General features: G+C 52.1%; 1 protein-coding gene across 2 annotated transcripts in view; it reads right to left on the bottom strand.

The window, feature by feature from the left end:
* CMIP (c-Maf inducing protein) overlaps positions 1–14,541 on the bottom strand; it is a 228,654-nt gene that overhangs the window by 27,720 nt on the left and 186,393 nt on the right. For both annotated transcript variants that reach the window (XM_053609354.1, XM_053609361.1), the window contains 3 exons: positions 14,173–14,253; positions 6,735–6,838; positions 5,078–5,182 (listed from right to left, as the gene is read on the bottom strand). In XM_053609354.1, the coding sequence (XP_053465329.1) occupies positions 5,078–5,182; positions 6,735–6,838; positions 14,173–14,253 (290 nt within the window). The remainder of the gene's footprint in view (positions 1–5,077; positions 5,183–6,734; positions 6,839–14,172; positions 14,254–14,541) is intronic.

Below are 14,541 nucleotides of genomic sequence, written 5' to 3'. Positions count from 1 at the left end.
TGCCTCTAAAGACGCTCTGGGGCTCCAGGACTGGGCCATGCCACCAGGGTTCTGTATAGTAGTCCTAGGACCATGTGCAGAACTCGTACCCACCATGCAGGGACGGTCTGAATTTACCAGGCCGGAGCTGAGCCCACCAAAGTTGTTCAATAAATACACTTTAAGCTTTGCTGGGGGACACACAAAGTTCATTGGCTAAAGTCTGGGAACTCAGCGTCAATGGGAAATTGTGTGTGGTCCCTGGGGGGAGGGGTGGCCTAAGTTCTCCCTCAGTTCAGATCTGATTTGCTCCCCAAATGCTCAACACTCCATTTCCCTTTGTTTGCCTCTGCTGGGATTGAGGAGTGGATTTTCAAGGCTGTTTGGCTCAGACTGGTGATTTTCCAGCGGGCTGCGCTAACCTGGGTCAAGTTGTCTGTTCTTTTGAGTGTAAGTACATTCTGTGCCCACTGAGAGCGCCATGGACTGCCTGGAGAACATCAAAGGCTTTATCTCGGAGCGGCTGACCAGCAGGGCGTGATGGAGCCAAGCCGGACACGTCTTGGCAGCATCATGCTTCCCAGGGTGACGCTGCCATTCTGGAGGAACTAAGGGCACCAGCTGGAACCCTGGGGCTCCAGACTCCGAGAGGGCTTGCTTGGCAGTGCCAAGCTAGGAGCCTGGGTTGGGGAAGGCATGCCGCCACCCTGGCACCTTATTGTCACAGCTGCCTCACACATCCCCACAGTCAAGCCTGCCCCCTCCCAGGCCTCCTCTGTGCAGCAGCAGCAGGAGGAAAACCTGGAACTGAAATCTCACCTCTTCCCCCATACTTAGGACCCTCCTCTACTTACGAACCCCTCTAACTTATGATCCTCCTCTATTTACAACTCCCCTCTACTTACAACCTGCTGTCGACTCTCCAATGCTCTCAGAATAAAGACCCATCCACAGAAACAAAGGGACAGCCCACCACTCAGTGTGGTCCCAACCTGCAACACAGACTGGGAGCTCATCCCCAGCCGGGACCTGCTGAATCTAAATCTGCATTTTATACCCACCCCAGGGGAGTCCCTGAGCCCCAACCCAGAAATGCTGCATTGAGGAATCTGCCTTTTAAAGAAACAGTCCAGGTGATTCTGGAGCAAGTGTTCAAGGACCACAGATAAGAAAGGGGTTCTCAAGTCTCTGGACTTGTCGGGAAAGTTCCATCAAACAAATAAATGATGCCAAGGTCATCCCAGATACATCGGAATGGCAGTGGGTGGGGCCTGGGCGCCCTTTTCTTTCTTTGCTTTTTTATTAAGACCTAACCCATGGTATGCCGGTGAATGTCTAGCAACCAACTATATGGAAAAAAAGAAGCCCTCATCTATAGTGTTTGCCAATTTCCTTGGTGTAAATACTCTCACCATAACTGACTTCAAGCTACCAATGAGAAGTCACTGGAGAACTGGGAGATGTGCTTCCAAATGGAACAGGTGAGCTGGCTCCAGCAAACCCTGAGTGGGGTAACCTGAACACAGTGCAGTCAAGAACATGACTCCTCAGCGCAGAGCGGTGAGCATGCCTGTGTAACCACCACCCAGCTAACCTGAACACAGTGCAGTCAAGAACATGACTCCTCAGTGTAACAACCACCCAGCTCAGGGTTCCTCAACCTGGCTCTATTGATATTTGGGGCCAGATAATTCTGTGTTGTGGGGCCTACGCCTGGCCAGATGCTCAGCAGGGTCCAAAAATGTCCAAAAATGTCCCCAGACACTGCCAACATCCCCTGAAAGGAAAAATTGCCCCAGGATGAGAACTACTCACCTCAATCAAGATGCAAAACCTCCCAGGAACCAGAAGCATCCCTCTACCCTCCCCCAAGTCCTCCACCCCAGAGGTGGTCACTATTCTGGCCTCTTTCGCCCTGGATTACCTTTGCCTGGTCTTGAGCCTCACATAAGAAGATCACGTACGTGTGTTCTGGGTTGGCTCCTGTTGCTCAGTGTTCTGTCTATGAGATTAGCAGGTTGCTTGTCGCACTAGTTCAAATTCATTCTCTCGCTGCTAAAAGTAGTGACTAGAGCACCGTTTATGTATCCGTTCTACTGTTGTAGGTCGTTTGAGTTGAGGGAGTTTGCAGTTCTGGGCTACTACAGATAACACTGCTATAAACATCCTCGTACTTGTCTCTTGATGAACACACCAACAGCTATGCAGGACTGGGACTGCTGGACCACAGGCTCTACGGACCTGTTGCTTTTCATTCTGATTGCTCAGGAACTTCCCAGGTGACTCTAACATGTCAGCAGGTGGTGGCTCTGCTGCCCACGGTAACAACTATGCCTCCGGCTCCCCTTGTCATGGTCCTGCTCAGACTGTGCCAGAGTTGCCTGCTGAGGTGCCCTCCATCCACTGAGGGACAAGAGCAGCCAGAGGCCGTGTGGCTGGCCCTGGGCTGGCCCACAGTGCACGTGGTTCCTATTTCTGGTCTTTTCCACCTTTGACATTCTCCTGGAAGGAACTCTACCAGGCTTCTTGTCCTTCTGCTTCCTATCCCCAAGTCAGGGAAACCCTGTTCCCAGGCACCGCTGCAGGGCCTTGGAGATGCAGAGGGAGGACTCAGATGAGCCATCTCCTGCTCCTGTCCCCCCAGTCCTGTGCCAGGCCCAGCCCAGGGGTCCACAGAGTGAGCGCAGGGGGCCAAGAGGAGCCAGAGGTTTCATGAGGAAAAAGAACTTGTGTGTGTGTATCTGTGTGACTGTGTACCTCTGTGTGTGCACATATGTTATGTGTGTGTGTGTCTCTGTAGGGGGATCTCTTTGTGTGTCTGTGTGTACCCCTGTGTGTGCATGTATATGTGTGCATTTATGTGTGAACGTGTATCTCTGAGTATGTGTGTGCATGTGTGTGCCTCTCTGTGGGTCAGTGTGTCTGGATCTGTGTGTGTGACACTCCTGATGTTCTTCCTACTTCTTGGGGTGGCCTGAGTTGGATCAGCTCCAGAGTAGGAGGATTCAGAATCAAAGCAAGTGACCCCACTGCACAGAGGGAAGCCTTGGGTGCCCATGCAGACCTCCACATGTGCCCTGACTTTCCCTTTTCCTTAATGTGACCAGCATGACATTGTCACGTACTGGCCCATGAAGTCCCAGGGCCTCTTTCTGAACAGAGAATGACTCAACATTGGACATGGTCCCCTTTGAATATGGCTGGGGCTGAGGGGAACCCTCTCTTCTCATACTCTGCCACAAGAAAATGAGCCCTTATTTATCAAAGTCCTGCCCCATCACCAAGAACTCAAAGTATGGTGTTTGTTTACAAGCCTCAGTTGCACAGGATTTCAGCAACTTACACCCTGTTGTCCCCCCAGCTCTAGCAGTGCCTGACACATCTGGCCCCAGGGAATTGTGCAGTGTATGAAATGAACAACTGGGCAGTTGCAGAAGATACTACCATGTCCTGCGCTCACAATGACCCCAGAGATCAGGGCAGAAAGTTCCACAAACTAATGGCACCTCTGTCACTCTGCACCCCAGAAGCTGGTGAGTAACTTCCCCAGCATCATCACTCAGGGCATGAGAGGGCCAGTGGGAGGACACATCAGTTGTCCAAAGTGGTCACCTACCTGTCAACACACTCTGCGGGCTGTCTTCCCTCCCCTGTCTCCTCGACCCTTCCTGAAACTACGTCCCTAAGAAGCACTACCACCAGCCCCGGCCTCAGAGGCTGCTTTGGAGGCTCCAAGCCCAGGCGGTGGCCCTGCTGCACCCACTCCCTGCCACCAGCTGCTTCGTCTGACCGCGTGCACAGCGTTCTCACCCCTGAAATGATCCTGCATGGTGGCTGTACGTTACCTCCCCTGCTAGGACACAGGCACCCAGAAGGCAGGGACTGTAGCTTTAGATGCTGGGGAGTAACCAGCATCTAAAGCTACACTGGCACATAGCAGATGCTCATGAAAAACACACAGGCTGGGGAAATCCTGTGGTCTTAAAAGCAAGCCCAAGGGGGCACATCTTACTGCCAGCCCTGTGCCCAACACACACGGAGTCACATGTGCACCTTCACACGGGTGTATACCCTCCAAGCATGCATCTGTATGTCCATGCACACACATTCACGCGTGTGCACACCCTCCATGCATGTATATCCACACACATATTCACGCGTGTGCACGCCCTCCAGGAATGTATATCCGCACATTCACACGTGTGCACGCCCCTCCACGCATGTATATCCATACACACATTCACATGTGTGCACACCCTCCATACATGTATATCCACACACACATTCACACGTGTGAACGCCATCCACGCATGTATATCCACACACATTCACATGTATGCACGCCCCTCCACGCATGTATATCCACACACACATTCACACATGTAAATGCCATCCATGCATGTATATCCACACACACATTCACACCTGTGCACGCCCCTCCATGCACGTATATCCACACACACATTCACACCTGTGCACATCCCTCCATGCATGTATATCCACACACACATTCACACATGTGCACGCCCTTCCACGCATGTATATCCACACACACATTCACACGTGTGCACACCATCCATGCATGTATATCCACACACATTCACACGTGTGCATGCCATCCATGCATGTATATCCACACACATTCACACATGTGCATGCCATCCATGCATGTATATCCACACACACATTCACACGTGTGCACGCTATCCATGCATGCATATCCACACACACGTGCACGCCCTCCACACATGTATATCCATGTGCACACATGAACACGTGTGCACGCCCTCACACATGCATCTGTATATCCACGTGTGCACTCACGTCCATGTGTGGTGAGAAACCCAGCTTAAGATATGTGTTCCTAAAGCCAAGTGACCATAACAGCCTCACAGCTGCTGGTGCTGACCCACAGCGTCTGCTTTCTCAGCTGCATCCCTAGGCCCCTGGAGTCAGGAAATTTGGCAGATGCACCAAGAGACCTGCCTGGTAAAAGCCGCTGTGCTTCCTGGGCCTGGCCGGTCCTTGGTGATTGTGCCCACGATGGACGTGGCAGTCTGCCCCCACCCGAGCCTTCCCGGAAGCAGCGGTGACTGACCTGTTGATGAACTCTTCATAGCAGGAGTAGATGGCAGCCAGGCACACGGCCACCAGGTTGGGCAGGACCCGGGGGTGTGGGCAGTGCCCTGTAGGGCCGTGCATGCTGGAAGAGAGCAGAGGGCGGGGTGAGAGGCTGCGGACAGGAGGTGCCAGGCACTGCTTAGCCAGGGGCTGGCCTGTCCTGCCAGAATTGCTGAGGGGCTTCAAGAGCCTTCATCGTGAGATTGGCAACCCCAGGATATGGGTCCTGGCTGTGCTACACACTGCAACAGACAGCAGAGCTCTAGGCTGTGAACCCAGATCCAGGTGCCTGGGTTCAAGTCCAGCTGAGTGGCTTGACAAGCTACCTAAACACACTACCCTCAACTCCTTGGCTATAAAATGAAGAGAACATCCCCCTCCTTAGTGGGCTACAGGAGGACCAAATTTTCTAATGTACAAGAAGACCTAGCATATGGTGACTGTATGTCCTGGGACAGTCATGGTTAAACCTGGTGGGGTTCATGAATAATTATTTATAAAACCCTGTTTTACTCTCAAAAGTGTCCTGGTTTGGAAGGCAAATTATTATGATCTTCTTTGCTTATTAGTATGGGGTCTGGGACACAGTCGCTAAGTCCTCAATACAATGCCAGCAATTACTCTTTGACAAGGCTGTCTCTGTGCCTCAGTTTTGTCATCTGTGAGATGGGCTGACTGTGGGCCTAAGGATAACACCTGTAACATGCTAGGAAATTGCCATTGTGGCTGCTGTTACTAAGCAAGGCCAAACTTAATCAGATTTCACAAACCATAACTGGGCACTATAAGGGCCCCTAAAGTCACCAGGGCTCTGGCAGAAGAGCTCATCATTCGGGTTCAGAACTGCTTTGTGAATGTATTTAGGAAACACACAGCTTGGGAACTGGTTTAGACAGGTTATTTTGATTTTCTTAAGAAACCAGTAACAAGGCCAGCTAACCCTGGCCTCAGGCTTCCAGCCCGTGCTTGCTGGCTTGCTGGTTGGTACTGACTGGACCAAGAGGGCTCTGTGGTCCTCGTGTTCGAGACGAGGAAATGGAAGCACAGAGAGAAAATCAAAAAACAAAAAAAGCCAAAGCAAAACCAGCCAGCCAGCCAGCCAGACACATCAAACCAACCCCAACACCAGAAGTGAGAGTAAGAATATTTGGCTTCCTCTTGGCCAAGTTTAACAGGTGGTTGTTCAAGTCCTCCTGTGGGATCACTGTATGTGATGGGAGACCCTTTCCTAAACACCCCAACCCCCCCGGCCCCAGGGTTGTGGGAGCCGTGGAAACACTGATGTTGCTCAGGACTGTGACTATTTCCTGAGTTCCTACCAGGCGCTACGCAGCATGCTGGGGGCTCCCTTGTGTATTTACTCCCCATTTAATTGTGCAACAGCCCCCCTTGTTCCAAGGAAACAAGATTAGAGGGTGTGGCTGAGGATTCAGCTCAATATCACACGGTAAATAAGTGGCTTAGGCCATGCATGGTAGGAAGGATCCAGTGGGGGCCCTCCCAAAAGATGAGGCATTTAGAGCTTTGAACACCAGCAGCAGCTACCCCCGGGCATCCCAGAGCAAGTGGTTCTGGGCTGGGGAGGAAATCAGACTCAGATCCAGGGAGGGAAGGGGTCTGGGCTAGAGACTCACCTCTGAATGAACTTCTTCACCACTTCCATCCCCGCGTTGAGCTCATTCAAGGCAAGGATGTACTCCTGAGTAAACAGCCTCAGTCGCGGACACTTCCCAAAGTCCTGCGGAGGAAGCAGAGCAGAGGTGTTGGAGAGATGCTGCCATGCAGGGGAGGAGCCGGGGCAGCCGGGACATTGGCTGGTGGGACCCAGCTTTGCCCAGAACCATCAGTGTGAAAGGTGATGGGGAGGTACCAGCCACCTAGAAAACCCGTGCTATTGTTACTTCAAAGAGCTGACACCATCAAGCCCTTGCTTACAGCCCTAGGAGGCTGCCCTGGGGATGGGGAAATGTAGAGGCCCATGGCCAGTTCACTGGCACAATTCCGCATGCTCTCTGTAGGTAAAGGTCAGCGTGTCACAGACACGCTCAGAAACAGCCAAGTCTGACTCTCCTACCGGACCAAAAAGGGGCTGCAAATGTCCAGCTCGGCCTCCCACAGCACTGGGGCAGCTAGAAACTTCTTCTGTAGCCACCAGAGACTTTCTGAGCCCTCTGCTTCCTGTGAGCTAGTACCTGAAGCCATTTAGCACAGTAAATCAGGAGGTGCCTGGACATGGGGCCCTCACTCTGGGGAGGGGCTCTGGAGCTTCCCGGGGACGTGGATGAGGCACAGGTGTCCCCAAATGACTGTGCTTAGTGGAGAGGCACCAGATTCTTCTCCTGAGTGAAGGAGTGACAGCCCCAGGGTTGGGGTGGTCCCTAACTGTCCCTTGGATCCACAACTAAACTTATAGGGCATATGATGACTGTGTGCTCTAAGGCAGTAGGAAAATCACTCTCAAAAGGCATATGGGGTGAGCAAGAAGGCAGGTGAGAAAGGCGGATGAGCTGCTGGACAAGTTAGGGTGCACATGCGAGGGATGTGCAGTGTGTGAGATGTGTGTGAGAGAGAGGTGTGGTGTGGAAGGCTGCGTGTGTGTGAGAGGTGCAGTGTGGAAGGCGGTGTGTACATGTGTGTGAGGTGCAGTGTGGAAGATGTGTGAGAGAGGTGTGGTGTGGAAGGCTGCATGCACACGTGTGTGTTTGAGAGAGAGGTGCAGTGTGGAAGATATATGTGGTGTGGAAGGCTACATGAATGCGCATGTGTCTGAGAGAGAGGTGTGGTGTGGAAGATTGTGTGTGAGAGAGAGGTGTGGTGTGAAAGGTTGTGTGCATGCGCACGTATGTGTAAGAGAGAGGTGCAGTGTGGAAGATGTGTGTGTGTGAGAGAGGTGTGGTGTGGAAGGCAGTGTGTACATGCATGTGAGCTGCAGTGTGGAAGGCAGTGTGTACATGTGTGTGTGAGATGCAGTGTGGAAGGCGCCATGTGTTTACTGACGGGCTGGGCAGGGGTTGTGTGTGTGTACATGTGCATGTGAGGTGCAGTGTGGAAGGCGGTGTGTACATGTGTGTGAGGTGCAGTGTGGAAGGTGGTGTGTACATGTGCATGTGAGGTGCAGTGTGGAAGGCGGTGTGTACATGCATGTGAGCTGCAGTGTGGAAGGCGGTGTGTACATGTGTGAGGTGCAGTGTGGAAGGCGGTGTGTACATGTGTGAGGTGCAGTGTGGAAGGTGGTGTGTACATGTGTGAGGTGCAGTGTGGAAGGCGGTGTGTACATGTGCATGTGAGGTGCAGTGTGGAAGGCGGTGTGTACATGTGTGTGAGGTGCAGTGTGGAAGGCGGTGTGTACATGCGTATGAGGTGCAGTGTGGAAGGTGGTGTGTACATGCGTGTGAGGTGCAGTGTGGAAGGCGGTGTGTACATGCGTGTGAGGTGCAGTGTAGAAGGCGGTGTGTACATGTGTGTGTGAGGTGCAGTGTGGAAGGCGGTGTGTACATGCGCGTGAGGTGCAGTGTGGAAGGCGGTGTGTACATGCGTGTGAGGTGCAGTGTAGAAGGCGGTGTGTACATGTGTGTGTGAGGTGCAGTGTGGAAGGCGGTGTGTACATGCGCGTGAGGTGCAGTGTGGAAGGCGGTGTGTACATGCGTGTGAGGTGCAGTGTGGAAGGCGGTGTGTACGTGTGTGTGAGGTGCAGTGTGGAAGGCGGTGTGTACATGCGTGTGAGGTGCAGTGTGGAAGGCGGTGTGTACATGCGCGTGAGGTGCAGTGTGGAAGGGGGTGTGTACATGTGCGTGTGAGGTGCAGTGTGAAAGGCGGTGTGTACATGTGTGTGTGAGGTGCAGTGTGGAAGGCGGTGTGTACATGCGCGTGAGGTGCAGTGTGGAAGGCGGTGTGTACATGCGCGTGAGGTGCAGTGTGGAAGGCGGTGTGTACATGCGTGTGAGGTGCAGTGTGAAAGGCGGTGTGTACGTGTGTGTGAGGTGCAGTGTGGAAGGCGGTGTGTACATGCGTGTGAGGTGCAGTGTGGAAGGTGGTGTGTACATGTGCGTGTGAGGTGCAGTGTGGAAGGTGGTGTGTACGTGCGTGTGAGGTGCAGTGTGGAAGGCGGTGTGTACATGTGTGAGGTGCAGTGTGGAAGGCGGTGTGTACATGCGTGTGAGGTGCAGTGTGGAAGGCGGTGTGTACATGCGTGTGAGGTGCAGTGTGAAAGGCGGTGTGTACGTGTGTGTGAGGTGCAGTGTGGAAGGCGGTGTGTACATGCGTGTGAGGTGCAGTGTGGAAGGTGGTGTGTACATGTGCGTGTGAGGTGCAGTGTGGAAGGCGGTGTGTACGTGCGTGTGAGGTGCAGTGTGGAAGGCGGTGTGTACATGCGTGTGAGGTGCAGTGTGGAAGGCGGTGTGTACATGCGTGTGAGGTGCAGTGTGAAAGGCGGTGTGTACGTGTGTGTGAGGTGCAGTGTGGAAGGCGCCATGTGTTTACTGACGGGCTGGCATTAGGGTGCGGAGGGAAGGGTGGGCTCAGTAACCAGGCGAGTGTGACTGTCATCTGAAGGCAAGAAGGGGAAGCAGAAAGCAGCAGCCAGTGGGAAGGGAATGATCCAGGCCATGTTAGCGAAGCCTGCCCTCTCAGCTCCCTCTCCATCCACCAACCCCGCCAATGGCTGAGGCTCAATTTACAACACTGACAGAGGACAGAGGGACCCCTGCCTGCTCCAGCTGCCAGACATAATTGAAGACTAATGTTTTCTCAGCTTCCCCAACGTATCACATCCGCAGGGCGGACCACAGAGAGCTGGCTAGGTGGCAGAAAGGCAGGTAGCCACACAGCTCACTGTGGACTGGAGGTGGAGGTCGGGCCCTCCGGAGCACACACAGACCGCAGACGGCCCTGCTCCTCGGCCTTCTGAGTTCATTCCCACAGCCACGGGCAGGGGCAGGCGTTCTGACCAGGCACAGCACGGTCTTCCTTGTAAGTGCCAGGGCTGACCAGCAAGACGAGGAGGAGCCTGGTTTCTGCAGTCTTGTCCCTCCATACCCCTCTCACCCTCAGTGGAACCCACAAATAGTGGCCCAAATCCGGCCTTGTCTGTAGAGCAGAGGCAGAGGTCTCCCCTCTGGTCTAAGGGACCCCAGGACCCTGCTGCCAGGTCTCAGGGGGCTTCCTACAACTGCCAGGGGCTTCTTCACCTGGAACCATGTGGGCTGAATCAGGGCCCTGAGCCTGTGGGAGGGAGGCCTCTCCTTAATCCTCATCAGGATCGCTCCCTTCCATGAGGAAGGAAGGAAGATCCCGCAGAGAAAGTTCAGAGGAACGCAGGTGCACACAGCGTGCTACGCTGGGAAATGAGGCCCCTGCAGGGGAAGACCAGAGAGGTCACCCATGTCACTTGCAAACTGAGGCAGCAGCCCAGCATCTCCGTCCCTTGGGAAGGGGTGACAGGACTAGTGCAGCCTTGGGCTGCCACACACCTCTCTGGGCCTCCCTGTCCCCACTGTGCAATGAAAGTTGAAAGAACTGATCTCTAGCCCTCTTCTACCTGTAGGGTTTCACAAGTCACGGAAACTGCTTCAGCTGAACCTTGTTAAGGTAACCATCATTGTCTTTGCTATTAGATTTCTGAAGCGTCAAGGTCATTTCCTTACAAATAAACATTTTCAGAGGCCACCATCTGGTGGCCTCTGCCATGTGGGTGAGAGACATTTTGCTTCTGTGGAATAAAATATGCCCCCCTTGGAAAGTCAGAGGTCCAGTTACCCAGTGGCCCCATAGGGTCCACAGCCACATCTTCTTGTCACCTTTGTCACAACAAGAACTCTCCAATGAGTGGCAAGTGGGCACAGGGATACATGGGCATTCTTGAGGACACAGTTCAATGAACTATTTAGCTCAACCCTTTGGAAAAGCACGCGAAAAGGGCAGCTTCCTCTTCTAATTTTTATTTTGGTTTAACAAGAAACATTCTTCCAGACCATCTAAGCTTTAGTTTGTTCAGAGAAACTAAATGGGGCCTGGGATAGATTTGCAAGAGATGCTCTCAGAAGAGGGGAAGCCCCCAAATTCCACACCGCCACTGTGGCACATGATTTCCCCCATTTTCCAAATGTCCAAGCGCCTCCTTAGTGAGGGACAGTGCAATGGGGGTGGAGAGAAGTCACCGTTCACACGACTCTAAATGGCACGCGGCTAGAGGCAGGCTGGGCATTTGCACTGGGCAGTAACTTGACTCCCTATACCTGCTGCCAGCTCTAGCTCCAAAATAGTGCAGCAGCCCATGGCTAGGAGCATTACAGGAGCAGACATCAAAACTCTCCTGGGCTCCCTGCCTGTGTCACTGGGGATCCTGTGAGGTCTGGTCTCATGCCAGGCACAGCCTAATCATTGCTTAGTCCGGTCATCTCTTCCACAAGAGGAGCGATCACCTGGGTCCCTTCTGCAGTTTTCTCCCCACACTGCTTCATAGCGTGTAATAGCAATAGCAAAGTGGGATCTCAACACTTTCGTTTACAGCATCCCAGACGCCCAGGATCACTTAGAGTGAAGTTAAGGACTCATGGCCGAGGGGCCCTAATCTCTGCCAGAGCACCAAAGATGCTATAAATTCTGGGCATTCCTTGCAGCTTTTTTGGATTTTATATGGAAAATTATTATATGATCAACATTCCAGGCCCATAAAACTAACCAAACTCAAGGGAGACGCTGTTCAAGTAAGCCCTGGGAGGCGTCTGAATTTTGACTTTTTTCCTTTTGAAGTCGGATGTCCCTGAAGAACCCTTATGAAACAGTTTACTGATTATCACAGAATATGCAAAACTATTTATGTACCAAAACAGGCATCTGCCCTGCAACCCCTAAAGTATTTCCTGGGGGTGTGGCTCTGTCATTGACAAGTTAAGTTCCTTTTTGAGAAAAACTCCAGAAGCTTTGCTCTGAATTCTAAAAGGGCATGGACCCCACTATACACTGTACACACAAGTGATTTATGTATTTATTTATTTATTTTGAGATCGGATCTCACTCCAGGTTAGAGAGCAGTGGCATCACCAAAGCTCACAGCAACCTCAAATTCCTGGGCTCGCCTTCCATATAGCTGGGACTACAGGCACCTGCCACCTTGCCCAGCTAACTTTTCTATTTTTATTGGGTCCAGATCTAACTATGTTTCTCAGGTTGGCCTTGAACCCCCCAGCCTCAAATGTCCCTCTCACCCCAGCTTCCCAAAGCGCTAGAATTACAGGCATGAGCCACTGTGCCCGGCCCCACAAGTGATTTTAAAGGTAACATGCTAAGACCCTTTCCTTCTAGATAGCCAGGGCCAGAAAGTGTCCATCCTTTAAACTATCAGAGTCCAAATTCAGGCGGAAATTTCCCCAGTGGGGAGTTTCTTTGCTGTCCTGGAGAAAGAATCACACCAGTGTTCCCTCTCTTCTGTGTTCTGAAAGCAAGAAATGAATTTATCCCAAATCTAGGACAATCTCAGAAATCAACAACAATTCAATTACTGCTTGCAATCGCTTAGGGTAGAGAATGGTAGATAGAATTCACTATGGTACCCCACGCTTCAGCTGGTAGTAGCGGCCTGGAATGCTGGTGGGAATGAGTCTGAAGTTGTCTGACACTGCAGCAAGAGTGCTATAATTGATTAATGATGCCTGCAGTGAGTGTGGGCTGGGGAAGCAGAGGATGTGTCACACATCTCCATTCCTGATTGGGGAAGGGGGCGCAGGTGATACGGTATTCTTTTAAGAGCATGGTGTGGAAACATGAAAGCTATGTCACAAATGAAATGCCTTGCAGGTTATCCTTTTTTCAGAGTCATTTTCACTGCTCTGATAACTCTAAATTCCAGCTGGTAGCTGGCTCAGTAGAATGTGTGGGTGGGAATGGGCCTTGGCCTCACACTACCTACTCCTTAGCTCCGCTCAGAAGAGCCCATAACTGCTCACCAGACCCTGGGCAGTCTGTCCAGCCTTTCTGGGTCCCAGATTCCTCCTGTGCACAGATGTCACAGGAATGGCACGAGGGCTAATGACACATGGCCTTGAAATAGCATCACACACTGGCTCCAAGAAGGTGCTCAGCAGATACCTGGGGACAGAGGCTCGTTACTTTTACTCCTAGCTGTGGCTCCTGTGGCCACTTGGGGGACCTTGCTAAGCTTCAGTTTCCTTGTGAATAGTATGGAGAAAATAATTGTGTTTCCACTCTCACTGCAGTGACGAGCAAGCACAAAGGGTCTGCCTGGATTACAAGTGCCCAGGCCAAGACAGTGTGCACTTAAATCCTGCCTTTGTATTTTCAAAAAATTAACTAAAGGCCACACCTGACTCAGATTTCCACACTTTTCCTCTAACATTCTTCTTCTGTTCCAGGGTCTGTCCCATCCAAGAAGCCATGTGATGCTTAGTCCCCAAATCTTATGCCCCTCTGGGCTGTGACAATTTCTCAGACTCTCCTTACCTTTAAGACCCTGACAGCTGGGGGAGGACTGCTTAGGTATTTGTAGACTGTTTCTCCATTGGGCTTTGTCTGCTGTTTTCCTCATGATTACTTGGGGTTATGGGCTATTTGGGAGGAAGAGCCCCGAGGTAAAGTGCCATTTTCATCACACCGTATCAAGCGCAGAGGTTCTCTGAGTGACTCACCACTGCTGGCCGTCCCCACCTGGCTGAGGTGCAGCTGCAAACACACTTCCTGCCCCTCCACACTGCAGGGACGCCACTGTGCACAGTCCACACATGAGGAGTGACGCCCAAAGTCCCTGAGGATGGGACACCTACATATGTTATTTGAGACTCTTCTGTCTGGGAGACTTATCTCTCTCTCCCAGTGTTTTTGTTATTATATGTACTGTGAAAAGATTCTTCCTGTTACCTTAATGGGCAAAAATATAATTAAGGGGACAAGCTGCACAATCTCTCCCCTACCAAACTCCTCAGAGTCACAACCTGATCTTGCTGTCAGGCTGGGCCAAGCCCATTCTCCAAATCACGCCAACAGAGAAGGCTGGGAGGGGCAGGGCCCCCAGGTCCACTTCCTTGGGGGCTGTGTCTGGGCACCAGTGGGGGGACTCACCATGTTATGCTTGAGGATTCTCTGGACCACCGGCGTGAATACCTCGATGACCACCATGGACCGGGGCCGCTCTCTGCAGTGCTGGGGAGAAAAGGTGGCGTGGTCACCACAAGCCTTTTAATGTCTTTTAAGCAGAGCTGGGGACAGGGAGCTCCGCTGTGAGTGCGTGCATTCCCTTGCATAGCATCTTGTTAATAAAGTCTTAATCTTGGGAGGCATTCTTAGGTTCACAGAGGAATTGAGAGGAAGGTAGGGAGATTTCCCACATTTCCCCTGCTCCCCACTATCAACATCCTGCACCATGTGGTATATTTGGTACAATGGATAAAGTTACAGTGGCACATCGCTGTTACCCAGAGTCCAGAGTTT

Source organism: Nycticebus coucang, chromosome 2 (genome assembly GCF_027406575.1).
Source record: "Nycticebus coucang isolate mNycCou1 chromosome 2, mNycCou1.pri, whole genome shotgun sequence".
NCBI classification, from domain to species: Eukaryota; Metazoa; Chordata; class Mammalia; order Primates; family Lorisidae; genus Nycticebus; species Nycticebus coucang.
The sequence above is the reverse complement of the archived record's forward strand: the minus strand, read 5'-3'. Positions and strand labels throughout refer to the sequence as shown.